This window comes from Cricetulus griseus, chromosome 2 (genome assembly GCF_003668045.3).
Source record: "Cricetulus griseus strain 17A/GY chromosome 2, alternate assembly CriGri-PICRH-1.0, whole genome shotgun sequence".
Lineage (NCBI taxonomy): Eukaryota > Metazoa > Chordata > Mammalia > Rodentia > Cricetidae > Cricetulus > Cricetulus griseus.
In genome coordinates, this window is record NC_048595.1 from 180,415,510 (window position 1) to 180,435,362 (window position 19,853).

The 19,853-nt window shown below is 37.0% G+C and overlaps 1 protein-coding gene across 2 annotated transcripts in view; it reads right to left on the bottom strand.

Moving 5' to 3' along the window:
• Window positions 1-288: 288 nt before the first annotated feature.
• The window catches only part of Slc27a6 (solute carrier family 27 member 6), a 43,547-nt gene continuing 23,982 nt past the window's right edge, over window positions 289-19,853 (bottom strand). Inside the window, exons 5-11 of one of the 2 annotated variants that reach the window (XM_027400939.2) lie at window positions 19,400-19,524; window positions 13,924-14,118; window positions 9,045-9,135; window positions 5,532-5,730; window positions 4,284-4,381; window positions 3,218-3,348; window positions 289-1,194 (exon numbers count right to left, since the gene is read on the bottom strand). In XM_027400939.2, the coding sequence (XP_027256740.1) occupies window positions 1,018-1,194; window positions 3,218-3,348; window positions 4,284-4,381; window positions 5,532-5,730; window positions 9,045-9,135; window positions 13,924-14,118; window positions 19,400-19,524 (1,016 nt within the window). In that variant the 3' untranslated portion in view covers window positions 289-1,017. The remainder of the gene's footprint in view (window positions 1,195-3,217; window positions 3,349-4,283; window positions 4,382-5,531; window positions 5,731-9,044; window positions 9,136-13,923; window positions 14,119-19,399; window positions 19,525-19,853) is intronic. The other variant, XM_035440138.1, reaches the window with a different exon arrangement.

Genomic DNA, 19,853 nt, shown 5'->3' on the forward strand with positions numbered 1-19,853 from the left:
TCTTTTGGAGTTTACACTTGAAATCAACACAACAAAGACCCAAGTCATTGTGCTAGAGAGATGGCCACTGTAGATAAGAGTACTCTACTATTCCAGAGAAGCTGGAGTTCAATTCCCAGTACCCACACAGCAGCTCACAACTGTCTAACTCCAGTTCTGAAAAATCTGGTGCCTTCTTCTAGGCTCTGTGGGCAGCAAAAACAAACAAGGTGCACAGACATACATGCAGGCAAAACACTCACACACATAAAATAAAATAATAAAAAAATGTGAAACACCCAAATTACATATTACTAAAGATGATTTTATTGAGTTACAAGATAGAACATGTAAAAACAAACTGAGTAAAAATTTTATTATTCATTGAAAAGTATAATATTCACATATTAGAAAGCATTTTAAGTGATTACCTGTTAACTACTTATGTATTATTTAAAATCTTCACTATTAAGGCAAGCATTTAGTTATGCTGTGAATCTTCAAATTGAAAAAAAGCAGCTAAAGTTAATATGAGATGAAGCAAATTTAAGCCTTATTAAACTCAAGGAACTTTTGCCTTTGAAAGGAATGTAGTACATGCTGGATACTACTTCCCCACCTCTGCTTCAGAGTAAATTATCACCTTTCCTACAGTCTCAGAGTCATGGGATAATACTGTGGACTGATTGGCTTTATTTCCCAAATGTAACCAGAAAACACTGTATTTTGAATTGTGGTCTCCAGAAGGAGACCACATGCTACGCAGTAGGACACCTTTTGGTGATCCTGGGCAGCAACTGTGGGCAGTATCCCCAAGTCAGCCTCATGAGCATAAGGTGAACTTCTCATATCTCATTGCTCACTGTGCTGAGAAGTACTAGCCTTGAAAGCTCAGGTATAGCAAATGTACTCTTCATGTATGATACTTTCAATTTATGATTGATTGATGAAAGGAGCCCTCCTTGGATGTCAATCAAGAAGCTCATGTGTCTTCCTTCATCTTTCCCAGGAAGGAATCAAAGTCCTATAAATAGAATCTTAAAGTTTAAGCTCCTCTACCATTATCTGATTATAAATTTCTTTGGTCAATGGAACATAAGATTTTTTCAAGTTATCCATGAAGTAAAGTGGGTCAGAAATCTTCAGTGGATGAAATCCTTCTTCCACCAATTGCATCTTCTGTAGCTTGAAAGTCCCTGTTGTTTCCATCTTATCCTAGGAAACAATTACAAATCTGAGTGGAACAAGTGATTAATATTCATGGAGGCTGCTTTGCATGGTTACAGCGTTCAACAGCATAGGCCACATCTTCTTGTCATACTTTGTATCTACTTAACTTCTTTATATTAATCTAATATTAGAAATAGAAAACTTTCATTCATCTGTAAACTTTATTGAAATACTAGCTTATTGAATATACAATAATTATTAATATAATCAATAAAATAAACATGTTTGAAATACACATTCTACCTCATATCAACACCAAAACAATAGAATGAATGTTCAATGCTGTAATAAGAGAGTTATAAAAGACAAAACTTATGATAGAAGTTTTCTCAGGAGGTTCTGGTAAGTTGAGTCTCTGGTGTCTTCAACAAAAGACAGAGTTAGCTTTAATTCAGCCATATTGAGTGCTAGAACATTTAAAAATTTTTGTCATGGGCAAAACTACCCTGTTAGGAATGTGACTTAAATTTTTTTCACAAATCAGTTGTTTTATTGATGTGGACAGAAGTAAGTTTTAGTTCTGTATTTTCTCAGATTACTTATTACTATAATTAGTTTGTTGTATGTATTTTTTTGAGACAGGGTTTCACTATGCAGCCCTTCCTAGCCTTGAACTCATTATATAGACCAGGTTGGCCTTGAACTCTGAGAGCCACCTGCACCTGTTTCAGACCCTCGAGCATTAGGATTAAAGGTAATTGCCACCAACTCCTGCTGCATAAATATTTTTGAGATCTGAGTATAATGCTTTATTTAAATGTTAGACTTTCTGTTAATTGTAGCAAATGAAATAATAATCATAGCTATAATTACCAGTGTTTTGTTTGGAAATTAATGACATTAAAAGATTTTTTTAAACACTTATGATGCTGACCTAGTCTTCAATAGTTCAATGCTAAAATATGGCTTCTGCATCTGTGAGTAAATTATAAGTTATTCTAGGATTAAAGGCTTAAAATATTACTTTCTAAATCTATGTTCTATTCCGTGAAGATATATTTCCCATGGGATAACAGAAGGGAGGTTGGGGAGAGTGGGAGTGGCTATAAAAGGACAAGGTAGAACTATTGGCTTCTTCCTTCCCTTGGAAGCTTCATGGCAACTTCTAGTATCATAAAAGCTAACCCTAGAGAGGAGCCTTTTAGGCTAGATCCAGCTCAGATCCTCTGGCTACTGCGTCTGAAATATACATGTCTAAAGTCATAAGGATTTATCTACAAACTTTGAGAGGCAAGCAAGGACAAAACCAATCATCTACCATGTTTTAGGACTCTTGGGTTCCCTGACCAACAACTAGTAAGGGGACTATGAACTAAAACAAGGACCAGCATGGCACAATAACCCTAAGAGTGCAATAAGGACACTCATATCTTAGTGGTAACCAAGGGCTCTCTAAATGGATTTAAGAGCTGCTCAATAAGAAGAAAACCATGTCTTGTACTAGAAAGGTATCCAACTACCCTAGAGAGTGCAACTAGCTAGTGAGGTCATGAAAGAGTCTTTATCAAAAAACAAATGAGCTCAGGATTTCCCATAATACAAGGGTGGGAAGAGTGAGCCTAAGGACTATAAAAGGGGTGGGGGAAAACCTGCTTAAAGACAAATGGCTCCAGGTTCTGTAAACAACCTGCAAACACCTCCAGGATGACCCAGAAAGACCTGATTTTAGGCAAATCTCTCCACTGTCTTCGGAGGATATTTGCAAGATACAGTTTTAGCTTGCCACCTCAGAGAGAGTAAAACTTTGTTCAGAGGTCCTGCCTGAGGAGGCTAAGAGCAACTCTACAGGAAGGACAAAGACAAACCTAGCATTTCCTCATTCTTCCTTCTGACACAGCTCAAGTCTAACATTAAATAGCATCAACTCCACATCTTTCTGCTTTTTATTATTAAAATTTACTAATAAAAATAAAATTGACATGTTAACTAAAGGAGACATTTTGCTACTGATCCACCTCTTGGTTCTGGCTCTTATAATTGACAATAAATTTTGAAGCTGTAAAATTACCTGAATTCTTAAAAATCGTGGACAGGCATAAGCTGGTAGAGATGTTACAACTTGGTCATACATTTTTTCTAAGTCTAAAGACTTATTTGGTTTTAGAATAATAGAAGTCATCCCTGCTTTTCCTTCATAACCTGGGGAAAGGGTTGAAATAAAATCAATGTATTATTATGTGAATTTTCAAAATCAGTCCTGTCACTCCCTCACTGCTACAGAGACATTCAATATGTTGCAGAGGTAACAGTGTGGCAGTATCATAAATTGAGTCTGTGTCTTTCCCTGACATAAGATTTAATCACTAGAAGTAACTGAACAAGAGGGAACACCACACTTTGACCCTTGACTGTACCTACAGAAATGAAACAGGTGGGATGGAAAACACAATAAATTATATATAATTTGCATCCCATCAACACAAATATTAAGAAAGAAAATATTTATTTTGAGGTAACTATAGCCCTGCAAAAATGTACATTTCAATCATATGAAAAAATAAAGGAAATATTTGAAGTTAAGAAAACTAGAAATCGGTATTTTGACTACGGCACATTGCTTACCGCCTACCATGCCATCTGCAGACCACAGAGAGCTGATGCATCTCTCCAGTCATCAGGGACAATTTCTGAATCTGTCCCCTCCCTCCTCTGCTGCATCCCTGGCCTCCCTTCCAGCCACAGGATAGCAGGAAACACGGTTATTCGTATAATAGGACACACTTCAATCACATTTAAAGTAGAGCATATTCCTGCTTAGTAGAGCATAACAAGAAAGCTGAGATGATTACAAAGATCAGCTTGAACAATTTTCAAGCAGTAAGTCCCTGGCTAGATTTTCTAGCTTCTACCTAAAAACACAGAAAAACATGGAAATTCCTCTGTACCCTTCTTCTAGGGTGTCCATAAAATTTCTTGGTTTACTCAAAGGCCTGCTTGCCAATGCAAAATGAAAACATTTTAAAATATTAATTTTAATATGCAGAAATTTAAATATTGATTAAGAAAGTAGTAAGACCTGAAGAGGACATGCATCTTCTCTTCTACAATTCTCAAGGTCATCAATATCCACATACCGGGCACAGGCACACCATACACATTTGCTTCCTGTATGAAGTCCAACCTCCCGATCACATCAGCGACCTCTGTGGTTGCAACATTTTCTCCTTTCCACCTGAAAGACAGACATTTCCAACTGATAGCACAAGCATTTGAAGAGCATGCTCCCACTTAGGGTTTTAGTGACTTGCATTTGGCTCTGTGAAGCAGCCTCTAGCGGCCAAAACAACTAGTTTCCGAGTAAAAGCCATGTCTACAAAAGCATTTTGTTCAGAGTTCATTAAAGTCAGCAGCTGTGGCTTGTTAAAATAACTTAGAGTTTTTATTGGTATAAATTGTTCGCCGTTAAATATTTTTAAAAGAGCCATAAAAATAAATGACGATAGAGAGGATATATCCGTACAAAATCACTACTCGGTGCAATAATAAAAATTAAGTTTAAAACTGTTTCTTTTGTAGTAGTAGTTGAAAGAAATACTACAATTATCTCAGTATCTTAATTCATTTTAATCTCTAGGTTTTGACTCCTCCACTTCTGTTATTTTAATGAAGACAATTCTAAAGATGAGAATTTGATATACTACTGATTTATTCCTTATTTGTCGTCACTCAAGCCCTTGTTAAATGCTTACTTTATGCTATTGACTAGTCTATAGTCATTGAATAACAAAGTAAAATAAATTAGAAAATAAAATGTAAAAACAGGAGGTAGCAGTTTCAGTTTCAAAATCTTTTCATTACATCATGAATAATCTCACGACTGGTGAGACAGCTCAGTGAGTGGAGGTGCTTGTCACCAACCCAGAGTTCAATCCCTGAAACAGACATGGTGGGAGGAGAGAAACAACCCCTCAACGTCACATGCCCACCAACACTAAATGGGGAAGTATGAGATAAGAAATGAATGAATGAATGAATGACTTTATAGCATTCCTATTTAATCCTAACTCTCAGTTTCACAGAGTACTTCTCTTTTATGCTAATACTAGCTTCACATGTAGATTCTGCTTTTATTCCCACTGATTTCATACAGACTGATTAGGTTTTTTTTTGTTTGTTTGTTTTAAAAAAACAATTATGGAGTTTGACATCAGGACTCAACTCATAGTTTGTTCTGTAAAGAGAAGGCAAGTGAATCTTTGCGTGGGGAGTCATTGTGGAGATGAAAGGACTGTGTCCTGAAATAACAGAAGCAAAGGCTCCCCACTTCCCACAGGAGGGGTTCACAGGCACCAGGGCCAGTGGACATCCAACCTCACTCCTACCTGAATGTGTCTCCAATACGGTCCCAAAAATAAAGGAAGTTCTCATGATCTTGGACCATTAGGTCTCCTGTGTTGAAGTAAACATCTCCCTTCTTAAAAACATCAAAAAGCAGCTTGCTTTTTGTGTGCTTGTAAGAACCAGCATAGCCAAAGAACGGATTCTTCGTATGTACACGAGAAATGAGAAGTCCAGGTTCTCCTGCAAGAGAAAGGGCCATTTTTGCAGCCATCTGATCTGACAATTATCATTACAGACACTGCACATGTACCTATGTTATATCAGAGAAACCCAGCTATTACAGGTTCTTATCTTCCTTTGTGCTTGTTTCCATCCTACTTAATGACATTTATTCTTTGTGCCTACATCTAGAATATCCTTTCACAAACAGCTTTGCAAAAATCAATGGCAAAAGAAATATATGCAAAGGTAATGTGAATTTAAATTCTTTTATACTCTGGCTTGATAGACCAAAGGTAATGTCTCTTGTAATTGCACAGATTTTTTGCTCAAGTAATACTGAGAACGAATAACTCCATAATTTTAACAAGCTAATAATAGCAACACATATTAGTGACCATGCCCACTCAGCAATTATAATTGTATTTAATTTGATTAACAATTGTTTGAAACTGGTATTACAATTCTTTTTTTTTATTATTAGTTCAAATTAGGAACAAGATTGCTTCACATTTCAATCCCTTGGCATTACAATTCTTATTTCACTGAAAAAAAAAAGAACTAATGTCCAGCTTCAAAATCAGAAAAAGAAATAGATGTAGAACTCAAAATGAAGCCTTTACAATTTTGAATCAAAGAGTCTGGGAAGTAGGTTGACCCAATTAAGACAGTAGTAGAGTGTTTAGTCCTCTAGGATGTTATTCTGGAAACACTTGACAGGGAAAGGGAGGACATTAGAAAGATCTCCTATCTCATGACCCTTATTAGTGCCACTCACGCTTGGACACTTATCTGAAATCATTATTCCAGTTAAGCCTATTTAGTCAAAGTTGTGCTTGACCATCTGCAAGACAAGATTACATTTGAAATAAAGGAAAGCAGTTTCCGCAGAAGGCCATTGTTTCCTTTTATCTGAATTAGCTGCAGTGGTGGGATGAAGCATTCATAGGGCTCTCGGCAAGGGCTGCGCCATACCTCTCTGGATAAAGATGCATGCTCTCCTCCCACAGAGCCCCACTGAGTCTTTCTCATCATTTCCATTCCCACTAGCACCACCCCTATCGGCATCTTCACCACAGTCATACTGCACACTCTATCTTAGCATCACTGTTCTTAGAGCATTGCCTGTCTATCCATCCCCTTCTCATCACAAACCTCTAAGAAAGGTCTTGGTTACATTTTCATTTTACCAATGCAGAAAGGGAGGCAGACGAAGTAATGTGCCCAATGTCATGCAGCCGTAGAAGTCATACATACACAGGTAGAAGTTAGAGTGTACATTTTAGGACAAGGTGTACTTTCCTCCAAAGCCTCACATACATTGTGTAGTCTGTCAGGCTACATTTAATATTCTAGAATTTTAAAAAAGTCTTATCTTCCTCAAAGTTTATACTATTTGTTTCTACTTCTGAGAATGTAGATATTAGTCCTTTTTTTTTTTCCTCTGCAAATTACTATAAATGCTTACATAGGTCATGGTGTATTCATGTCTTTCCTGATGAGGCAAAATTTACATAATGATACAATGTTATAATATAGAGTAAAATGCAATAGCTCATCATGCAGATTCCAAAATGGAGTCAGTCAGCATTTTTAGAAATGCTGAAATTACATAAACACAATCCCAAGGCTCAAGTTCCAGTTTCCGATCTCATGGTGATTATGAACAAACATGCTACAAAGGACCTCAGGTTCTCCAAATCTTCCACAGTTGATCTTTTACTCTTGGACAGTGTCTGTGGCATTGAATTAAGAGGCATTTGAAAATATTTATTTTATTATTTTTAGTGTGTGTGTGTGTGTGTGTGTGTGTGTGTGTGTGTGTGTGTACCAGTGCAATAGAGTGCAGGTGCTCTCACAGGCCAGATGCTCAGATCTCCTAGAGTTGGAGTTACAGGCATCTGTGATCTGCCTGACAGGGGCTGGAAATTGAACTCAAGTCCTCTGCAAGAGCAATGCCTCTGTTTGTGTCATTTCTCCAGCCACCAAGACACTGATTTTTTAAAGTAAATAATACTTTCTTTTGCAACGTCTCCAGTACCAGTAAGAGAAACAGAACAAGTACGACAGCAAAGCGGGTTTACAACTTGTATTATCACATTGAAGCATTGATCTAGGAAGTCTCCTCTGGTGCTGTGTGAGGCAGCCTGAGGTGCTGTCTTGTACTTGAATGTTGGTCACATCTACATAGATAGCACCTCTAAACAATTCTAAGTGCACATCTCCACAATCTATTTTTAATGATGACATAGAGGTAATTGAAACCTTTGTTTCCAGCAAAACTTCTAAACTGAGATGCTTAGATACTCTACCTTGAGAGAGGGATAAAATGGAGAAAAGAAGGAGGCAAGAGGCCACAAAGATTTGTACACACCATTTAATTGTCAACATGAGGCTCGTGAAATAAATAATGTCACTTCTGATTTACACAATGAGTCTCACATCAGCTAATCTGCCCACAATTTCTAAGTGTCAAAACCCAAACCTAAATCAAAAGTAGCCTGACCTCTGGTTGCACCTAGGATGACAAATTAATTTAATATTATTGGTAATATGTGATGTAGACATGTGTCCTGGTAACTGTGGGGGAACATTTGATCACACTATGAACCCTGAGGAGTTTGCACTTGCATTGATTAAATGCAATTAACCTTGGATCAGGAGGTTCAGTTAGCAACTAGCTGACAGGAAGTAATCATAGAACATCAGAGGGCACCTGGGAGAGATAGAAGGACATGGGAAATAGTAGCAAGGGATTTGGAATGGTGCAGCTTTTTCTGGTTTGGTGGAGAAGAAGCATGACTCTTCCCAAGATGCCAGCAAGGACAGAGGGTTAGCTATTTGCTGCTCAGATTCTCACCCAGCCCTTGAATCTTATTTATAAATAGAACGATAGAGATTTAGTTAAAGCTACCTTTAGTGGCTGTGACAAGCCCGGTCAGAACAGAATTCCCACCAGGCTGCAGTCTGAGCATCCAGGATGCTGCTAGAGATGCAGGCCCAGAACTGCAGAGTCACAATTGCTGGCTGAAATAGCATTAGGTTAAGGCCCAGCCACTGTGCCAAAATTAAAACAACAGCCTACAAACTTGATGTGTATAGAAAAATAAATAAAGCCAAAGGGATGCCACTGAACCATTTAACAAATTGGCACTTAAACGGCCTGATGAGGGCTCAGCATCCAGCAAGTAAGCCAGTCCACCTGCACTATGATTCAAGGTCACTCACATTCCGAACAGCCTTTCTTCCTTTCCGGAACCTGGCACCAGTCATGTGTGGGTGGATTCAGGTTCTTTTCTTAAGAAGACATATTCAAAATTCATAATTCATCTTACCTGTTCTCACCCGGTGACACCAGCCTTCATCATTCCTCATTGGTTCATCTTTTTGAAAGTCATACCTTATCAACTCAAAAGCAAAAAAAAGCTGCAAACCCAAAAGGAAGCAAAAACATGTGAACATTGGGCTATTTGTGCATGAATAGGAACTGCCAGTACATTCCATGCTCAATTTAAACAAGGGAATTTAACTGACAAAAAGATTTGAAATAAAAATGTCAGGCATTAGTAAGCAGCCCCACCTCCTACTTGGTATTCATTTTTTCCCTTCATGCTTTGTTTCACCTTAGCACTGTTAGGGTTTACCCACAAGGGAATGAAAGCAAGTGACAGAAGGTACCCAGCACTGGTTTCCTCATCCTTCTAACCATGCACAGGAGGACCTGTTTCTAAGTCTTTGAAAGCATCTCCTCTAAAGGAAAATTTTAAACAAAACTAAGCTATGAGCCCTGAATTATCAGGGTTTCTGTTGTTGGTGGTATTTTCCTCAAAGCCTCCAGGAAAGTGACCAGTTGGCTAAGAACTAGAGTAACTTGACAAATGTTTGTTTGGCTTTCTTCTGGGCCTTTCAAGTTAACTCCCCTAGACAAATGTGTAGGAGTTTGCCTATCATTGAGGCATGAGAAGATGTATTTGGTAGAATGCCCTACTCACTCAAAAGCCAGGCTAACAGGATGTCCATCTCCCCATCTTCAAATGGTCCCAGTTGCCCTGTGATTGCTATATCATAGTGTCATGTTGACACATCCATTCTATCAAGTCTGACCAGACAGTAAACTAAAAATTGTTCAGTCCAACTCCCTCATTTTATCTATAAGAAAAGTGAAATTTTATTGGCCATTTAAATCCATAACCTTATTAAACAAAATTAGAAAACAGATTTAACATGGAGGTAATAAAATTACAAGGGCAGGTAAATGAGAAGGAAGAAATGAGGAGGGGGTGAAGATTGCAAAATGCACAATAGGAACAAGTAAATTTAAAAAATAAAAAGAATCTCAAAGATAAATACAATAGTAATATAAAAATATAACAATATCTGGTGCTTAATCTTATTAAAAACATTTAATCAGATCCACAGCTCACCATCCAATAGTTTTTAAATTATATTTAGTTATTTACTGTGAATGTATGTGTTTGTATATGTGTATGGGCACATGTATGCCATCATGTGTGTAAGGGGGGGGGGTCAGAGGACAACTTTTGGGAGTTGATTCTTTCCTTCTGCAAATGGTGCCCAGGGTAGACACTTTTATCCAATGAGCTCTCTCAGCACTCCACAATTCATCATTTTAATTCAGTTTAAATGGCAGCATCTGAGGTACAATGGCTACACCTACATGGATTTCTATAATCAGATGCATAAATGTGTATGTTGTTAAGGAATCAAAAAGTTTTTCTCAGTAAATACATGAGGAACCAAAAAAAGACCCCAGGTTATGACGTCCAGTAGAGCTGACACTGGAACAGGGCTGTCTGTGTTTGTGTCTGAGAATTTTGCCTTGAAAATGATGCTTGGCCCCTACCCTCAACTTCTTAATCATTGTCTCCAAAAGCTTGCAATGCTACTCTTATTAGGGATATGCTCATTTGTCTCGGATGTTTAAGTCATTTTTCACAGATGCTTAGGGCAATCAGATAGTAACGATGGGATTTTTAAATGGGGTCTCTTAGCCATTCCAACAATGGTGTGGCTGGGCTTTGGGTCACACAGCTGCTGCATCCCAAGAGCAGGAGGAAATGGAGGCCAGCCTTGTGGGCTGCAGAGAGAAGACACATAGCGTTGTCCTTGATCCTTTCCTGGGTTCTACCCATGAGCTGGTCCCTTGGCTGGATTTAGACTGTTCTTTAGCTGTGATAAGCTGTCACCTGGAGTGTGACAGCTTCCAGCCAGCTGATCCCTTGTCATCATCAAGGGTGGTCCTGGAGGCAGGTAGTAATAGGGCAAATGTGCCCTGACTGCATTTGGTGGACTTTGCTCATGGTGGAGAGATGATTAGGTTACATTTAAGATGATTAAACAGCTTGTACAAATGTTAGGAAATGAGTTTTTTTTTTTAACAGTCCACATTTTATCTTCATAGTATTTACTTTATGGAAGAAATACCACCTGTACTTCCTCTCCACTATTTCCTGTATAGGTTGGTAATACATACATTTTATGTTTTCAGATTTTGTTTCCACTCCATTTAGAGGCATAGCTTGGATTTGTTTAATCTTCTGTATCTAAATGGATTTATTACTGGTCATCAAACTTTTTAAGTTGAAGTTGATATCTTTTAAGTTTTGTTTTATTTTCAGACTGACCAGATGTTTTCATCCAATGTATTTTTTCAGAGAAGTACAGCATTCTTATAACATATATACACACACATACAGATACGCGCGCGCGCGCGCGCACACACACACACACACACACACACACACTTCTATTTATGTGTAAAACTTAGAAAACTCTTTGTTGCCCTTATACTGGGAGCAATTTAATCTTTATTAGAATCCCTAGATGAAAGATGAAGGCATTTCTCTTTTTTGTGGTCTGGCCTTTGGCTTTCTGTTTGCATTTTTTTGAGAGATCCCTACACCTTGTCCCATAGTCAACCAAGCTATGTTTTGTACAACCCATATTTCTTTTTTTCTTTTTTAGTTTTTTTGCTTCAGCATCACCTGGTTATTTACATTTTGTTCATTACCTTCACTAGTGTATGTTTTTTCTGTTTGCTGTTCTACACCATACTTTACTGGAACATAGTATACTCTTCACCTAAAGATTCAAATCTTCATGAGCATGTTCTTCTAGTATAGTTAAAAAAAATTATCTTTCTCTGGGACCAGTTCTTTTCTACAAGATCAGTTAAGCACATTCCAGAACTGTCATTATTTATGAACTATCTTTTCACTTGTATGCACACATCATATCTTCTCTTCAACAATGTTTACAATCTGTTTTGTTTTTAAGCTTTTTATGTGATAATTCATTTCTATTGATGTTCAGTTTTCTTTATTTATCTTTTTGGGATAAGCATGTCTAGTTTCCAATTCCTTTGTTGGTCTACATTGCTCCAGAAACCTCCTCTTATCAAGTTTTAAAGAGAATCATGTTGTGATCTTTTCTTGAATTTATAGAAAGAATATTTTTATAAGCATTTCTTTGTCACTTTGCAGCACTTACTCTTTTGATGTGATTTGTTTTTCCGTTGGCTGACTATTGTCCATATTTATAGATTCCTTTGTTTCAAGATTTCTGCCTTCCATAGATTTCATGTTTAGCCTTTACAAATTATTTCCCCAGATTAACATTGGAAAGGTCATGGATGCTCATAAATTTGAGTTGGTTTCACATATATTTTTCTGGATTGTCTCTTTTGTTTACATTGGGCACGTTTACTGGATGCAGTCTCTTTAAAGAGCACAGATTGCAGCTGTAGGAATATTGGGGTTACAGGAATTCCACATTCTACATACTTTTTCCTTTACCCATAACATTATCTCTGTAGTTGGAAGCTGATTCCTCTCCAAACAGAAAGCTTTCAAAGTTTGTTTTTGTTTGTTTGTTTTTGAGACAGGGTCTCTCTACAGGGCCCAGGCTGTGGTGGAACTCACTATGTAGACTAGGTTGGCCTCAAACTCAGATCAATCTGCCTCTGTCCCCAAATGCTTGGATTAAAGGAATGTGCCACCATGCCTAGCAACGTTTCAGGTTTTAAGAGACATACTTAAAAAAAACTCCTTTGTCTAATTATTTAATAATTATTGAATGTTTTTATTACTCAGCTGTAAACAGGCAGCATTTGGCTGAAATGATAAAAAGACAAACTAGAATCCATATAATATCAGGTGCAACTTTAAAAAGAAATCATACTATGAATAACTGAACTAAAATGAATTTAAAATCAGTATTTTCCCAAAAATATGGAGACAGTGTGATATTTTGTATTACTGACATTATAGCTGTCTCTCAGGAGGAAACTATAATGAAGTCAAGCCAGCAACACAAAACACAAGTCATCTTTATTATACTTTTGGGGTCTTCATATGAATGCATTTTTTAAACTTCCTAAGTGGTCCAGTAATTTCTTTTTAATGTTTCCCAAATGCTTGAAAAGAAAGGGTATTATACATTTAATATATACAGGTCCCACGTACATCACTTAGTTTAAGTACCTTTTTATTGTATTGTTCAAATATCCTACATTATTGCAATTTTGTTTATTTCTCCTTGAGGTGTTTCTTTAAACGAATTTCCCTTTACAGCTTTAAGTTTGTTTCAACAAAACTTTCACCTTTCTTAAGAATTTTTTTAAAACAATCTTTATTTATGTGTATGCGTACATGTGTTTGTAAGTGCATGTCCTGGGTGTGCAGGTGTCTGAAGTGGTCAGAAGAGGGCATCAGATTCCACAGAACTGGAGTTAGTAGAGGTAGCTGGGAGCAGCTGCCTGACAGGGTGCTCAGGGTCTCTGTGTCCTATCTATTAAAGGAGCTCTCCAGACCTTGCATTAATTTTTATTCTTAAAATATGTATATTATTGCTGTGTACTAGGAGCTTTTATTTGGCATAAATGATAAGAGGCATGGAGGAGTGGGAGAAAAATACTCAAGAGGAATGAAAAGAGACTTGCTCAGGACTGGTGCTTTGCTCTTAAACATGGAACTTGAAAAACTGAGCAAAAGTAAATAGTTATCCTCGTGCTACTGAGGGAGCACATGGCACAGGACTGGAGTTTGCAGAGCTCACAGCATCGCAGTTCACATTTTGCAAACGACCCCAGCTTCAAAAAAAGCGATAAAAACTTTTCACAATGTAGAAGCTTAAGTTCCAGACAAGAGTTTGTAGACCTCAAATCATTTCCTATAGAGAAAGTGCTATACTTACCTTGTAAAAGAAGTTTGCTCTCCCGACTGATCCAATCTTCCCGGTGTGGTTCATGAAACATATGTTCCCTTCGGTAGCACCATAAAATTCGCACATTTTAATATTTCCGAATCTGTCTAAAAACTGTCTCCACACATCATTGCTCATGCCATTTCCAACTGCCAAACGCACCTGATGGTCTTTTTCCCCTTCTCTCTGTTAGAAGAAAAGATTTCATTTGTAAATAACTCTACTTTCCCTGTCTCTCTTTTATTGGTGCTATTTATATGGCAACTGTGCTAAAAGTAAACAGGGCATGTGCTATTGCAGAAGAGAGGCAAATACAAGAAGAAAGCCACAGAGTTCTGTTGGAGAATTGTGTCCAGTAGCTAAAAAATAACAGTGGGTTGTATCTGGTTCCTTTAAATATGTGGAGGGACATTCTTCCAAATTATAAATGCAACGACCCTTTTGGGGGGTATATACTAACAGGGAAGTGTATTTCGGGATGGGCAAAACTTTTAAAGGGTTATGAAATATTAATATTTTAGGCCTATCATTTATTGCCTGTATAATTTTGATATTGATTCCCACTCTGATTCTGTTTATTCATATTTTTAAGATAGTAGTGGATCCTGTATATTGCAGCTTACCGGTAGTTCTCAATTACCAACATAGGAGGTAACAGTAACTTAAACCCTTGGAGTCCATGTCATAGTTAACTGAAAATGAGGCAATGGGATGTAATGCATATTTATAATGACCGACCTTTGCACACATTTTTGTATTTCAAATTAAAGAAGAAATGTATTTTCTTCTGTGTTCAAGAAACAATGTTAATCAATGTGGATAATGAACATTTAAGTTCAAGTAAGATTATGTTATCATTATAATCATAGTAAACTAATAATTTGCTCAGAACTACTTTTGGGTAACATATGATCAATTGATCACAGTATGTTCCAACTTCTCTAAACACCACAAACTGGTTTTAAACAAGACATTTTAATCAATGAATGCTTAAGAATAAATAGAAATGAATGTGAAGTGATTGGGAACCAAAAATATAAACAGACAGTAAGGCATGACTAAGGATGGGTGAGGTGGATACACAGGCCTGCATGCGGGACCCAACAAATGTTCCTCAATGTCAAGAAATTGTGAGAACAGGGAAGCTACAAAGCTTGCCTGGGAGTCTCCCCTTACTTGCTCCTTCTTCTTTAAATGCTAGGGAAGTTACTCTCTGAATACCAGATATAAAGAAACCAGTTTAGGTTGAGATGTTAATGAAACAGTAATGTTTAATGAAAGTGCATTTCAGATGAGGGAAATCACACTGTGCTGATTGCAATTCTGTGACACTGTGATTATGGACAAAGCAGTAAACTTTTGAGTTACCAGATAAGTTATTTAAGAGAAAACACATCCATTTTTAGAAGTGCCTCAATATAGAATGTGAACTTTTGGGTGCTAAATACCATACATCTTTAATTAGATTTTAATGCAAGTCTGCAATATTATTAAGCATCGATTTTTAAAGGATGAAGCCTGTGAAAGGGTGTCTAAGATGTCTGGGCTGCCTTGAAAACTGTCCCAGAGAAAAATGTATATACCTGCAGAACAGTAAACTACCAAAAAACGTTAACAACTATTTTTAAAAGAGATAGGAGACTATCAAGCTATGTAATCAAGGTCAAAAAAATTAAAACAATAAATATGAGAATGGTATTTGAATATTTTCTGGTAAATTAAGGGGAAGAAACAAAGAGAGAGAGAAAGGGAGATAGATAGATAGAGAGATCATTCTTAACGAGGCAGTAGAGAGACAGAGACAGAGAGAAACAGACACACAGAGACACAGAGAGACAAAGAGAGAGATCATTCTTAAAGAGGCAGTGGAAGTACTTTTGGCTATTTTATATTCTATGAACGTATTGTTTAAAACTTTAAAAATGAAACACATCTTCAGAAAACTAAAAACTAAATGCTGAAGCTGGAGACATGAGTCAGTGGTTAAGAGCACTTACTGCTCTTGTAGGGCACCTGACTTCAGTTGCAGAGGAACTGAGTTGAAACTGGCACCTATGCCAGGCTTTCAACCACCTGTAACTTCAGCTCCTGGGGTACAGAGGACAATTACATACATGTAGCATACTCACACAGAAACATACATATTCACATAAATAAAAAATGTTGTAGAGATAGGTAAAACTAAACGAGTCAGCAGAAAGGAGTGAAATGAAGTATGTATGTGTATGAGTAAATGGACATTTACTCTTGAATGTCAATAATGTTTATAGTGTATTTCATGTGCACAGTTAGTGAAAATAATTATAGCATTCAAGGTATTGAATGAATGAAAGTTTTATAAAATCAATGCACTGTCATTTACATGGGAAAATACTGTCTCATGACAGCACATGACAAATTAAGAATCAGTGTTGTATTGTTTAAAGTAAATTACCCAAGGGACTACAAGGATAGTGTTCAAGTTCTAAATTAAATTTGTGTATGTGTGTGTATACACATGTGCTTTTAAATGATTTTCAATGATACTTGAAACCCTAAACTTCCAAATATATTTACTTCTGAACATAAAACATGACAAAATTATTTTCCTGGGTGATATAATGTTATTATCGCACAGGTCATTGAGCCATTGGAAGTTACTGGTATCATCATTCACAATTGTGTTTCCTTGTGAATTTGCTAAAACAGAAATATGCACATATAAATAAAAATAATGGGCTTATAATAATAAAAATGTAATATCACAAATCCCTGTAGCAAGCCCAAAAGTTAGTCCTATTGGTGTATACACTTATGCACACAACCACTATTATTCATATTTACATATGTGGAAGGAGGGAAAGAAATGAAAGGAGCCCTAAAAATCTTATTTGCACATGAACAGAAATTTTGCTTTGCACAGTGTCTAATATTGCCATGAAGTCTAAATCAAGCTTTGACAAACTACAGCCTTCAAGGTACACTCATTGGCCACCTGTGTGTTTGTAACATTCCAATAAGCACAGTCATGCCTGATTATTAGGAGACCATCTATGAGAAATGTAGATGAGATTTTGAATATGGATTTTATATCTAGAAAAGCAATACAATTCTTTTGATAATACTTTCTATGGTGTTTTCTCTGACATCTACATACTCTTTTCATTTATGACAAAGTCTCAAAAGTCCACAAGTCATTTTATTAAGATTAACCCAATGGTTTCAGTAATGAAAGGCTATGGAAACATGAGCTTCTGATGCAGTTTTTCTCTTAATATTTCTGAAAAAGCATACAGAATTCTTTACAACTTTACTGCCAGATATTTATATAGTCACACACACATATACACATACATGAGTGATAGAGATAGATGATGGATGGATAGATATATGATTAATAGACAGACAGACAGATAGATGGTAGCAGGCACATGGATGAGCCATTATCTAAACCACAGAAAATACTTGTTTACTCTCCCAACACTTAAAGTCCCTTAAAACAGTTAAACAGATTTCTGACAGTTAGAGCTTCTATCACAGATACCCTATGGACTTAGATCTCAGTAGACATATCCATCTGGGTTTCAGTACAAAGAACTGGGCTGATGTGATGATGTCCATGAAGAAGTCACACCAACATTGAAGCTCTGGTTTCTTTAAAAACCTTCTTGTGAAGCTGCTGCCTGGTGCAGCAGGAACAGAAGGGAAGTTACCTACTACCAGATCATCAATTCTTTCCCAGAAACAGTCTCTTTCTTCCAGAACACAGAGTCCATCCAATTTTGAGAAAATCTAACACAACCAGGCCAAAGAACCTCTATAGACATCTACAAAAATGGAAACTCCACAGTTTCTCTTTAAATGCAGAAAACTCTATGTATGAGTTTTAAGGAAATGAGAATGTTAGTTGCTACATGGGGAAGCAGAAGTGAGACACACTGAAAGCAAAATCAAATGACTACTGCCTCCAGCCCAGCATAGAAGACTGTTTATTGCAGAAAGTAAGGTTCCATCCTCAAACAATCATCTAAAGCTCTAACAGCAGATGGTAGGAATTTTGGTCCTTCCACTCTGATTCTAGGTAAGACTTCTTGGTTCTGAAGCCTACTGATAATCATGCATGCATGCATATGCCTGCCATACACCCATGCCTCTTTAAGAACAATCATATGATCTGACAGTTGACTTTCCTTGCAAGCACTACAGTATATATACACTGAATTAGTACAGGCAGCAAGTTACATAGGTTTACAGAATGGGGGCAAACTATGAGTATCCCATAGACCATAGTTTGAAACCTTATGTACATATTTTTATTTTAAAAATAATGATAAGAAAGAATAATGAAACTACATGTTCTTTAAATCCAGATTTGCTGATAAAAATTGTAGATAGCTTATAACAAAAGGAGGAACTTGGGTAGAGATGGTGAACTCCAAACTCATGAATAAAAACATCTTGTAGATCAGGCTCTCCAAGTTCACATTCTTTTCTGTGTTCATCTGTCCCATGCAATCCTGCATACTCAATAAAGTTTTATTGAGGGCTCCCTGCCTAGTCTCATCAGGATTGGAGATAATTAGTGGAAGAAGAAGTAGTGTTAATATTTTAACCATGAAAGAGATATCCTAGTCTACCATCCTTAGAAGACATGCTGAATGAGGGAACTCAGGCCAGGAGGTGTAGCTCAGCTCTATGGCTCCACTGTCTCTCCTCATAGAGAGTAGTATCCTCCCTAACATTCCTGGAAGGGGTTGATGTTGATTTGATTCAAGGAAAAATAATCACTTCTTTGCTGTCAGGGGTGTTTAGGAAGTCAGAATGTTTTCCTTTTCTTTTTCTCTCTTTTCTTTTTTAAGCATTTGGAAAGATGAATGAGACCAGAACAAAGACAAGGACAGAAAAAGCAAATAAGCCACAAAGACACACTCCAGACTCTGACAAATCTCTGTGCTTACCTATTTCTCATGCAGTGGCAACTGATCAAAAGATGTCATATCCAGTTTTGGGGTTGGGGGAATGAGTACAAATAAAGTTCCCTTTTAATGCTAAAACACATTAACAGGAATGTACCCACTATAATTATTTATTCAAAAGAAAAATGGAAGAGTATAATTGGTGTCATTTTTAAAGCCCAGTGTTTTAAAGCATTGTCGACTTTAAACTTGGAGTTATTTTTCTGCAGACATCTCATGCATCTAATTTCATAATAAAATTGAATTAACCTGGACTTGAAGTGCACTGCAGTATTGATCTGTCCTGTTCTGCTACAGAACAAAGCATACAACACTTTACTGGGTAATCTGCCTCTTATTTTCTTGTGCTTTTATACTTTTTTATCATAAGCATATCTGTGTCTTTGATAGATTATGTTCTGGAGGACTGTGGAGTGAAAGCAAAGAAACCAAACCTCTCCCCTGACACAACCCTCATCCCAGTGCATATTCTATCTGAAATCTTCAGCATCTTCAGTAACGGACTCTCTTACCTGAGGTTGTTTGCACAGATAACGGCAAAGTTCTCCAATGTACTGAAACACAGTCACATTGTACTTCTTGCAATCATTCCAAAATTGGCTCGCAGAGAATTTCTTCTTTAGTACACATGTGGCACCTACATGAGAAGAGGCAAAAATAGGCAGTAGGTCACCATGAAGCACAAATGACACTGTTGTCTTAACAGTTCCACTCACTTCCAGGGCCCTCGTGACTCATCCTCAGTCACGAGGTAGTGAGTTCATTTGGAAATACTACCTTTACTAAATTTTTAGTGTCGTCATGTGATAATTATGATTTTCTACTGCAAATGTGCTTTTTGCAATTTGCAGAAAGGAAGCACCTTCAAAATTAGTAGGAATTCCATTCATAGAAACACTAGCATTGGAATTACATGTATAGTATCACAAGCATTGGAAGTTTGTGTATACTACCACAAGTGTTAGA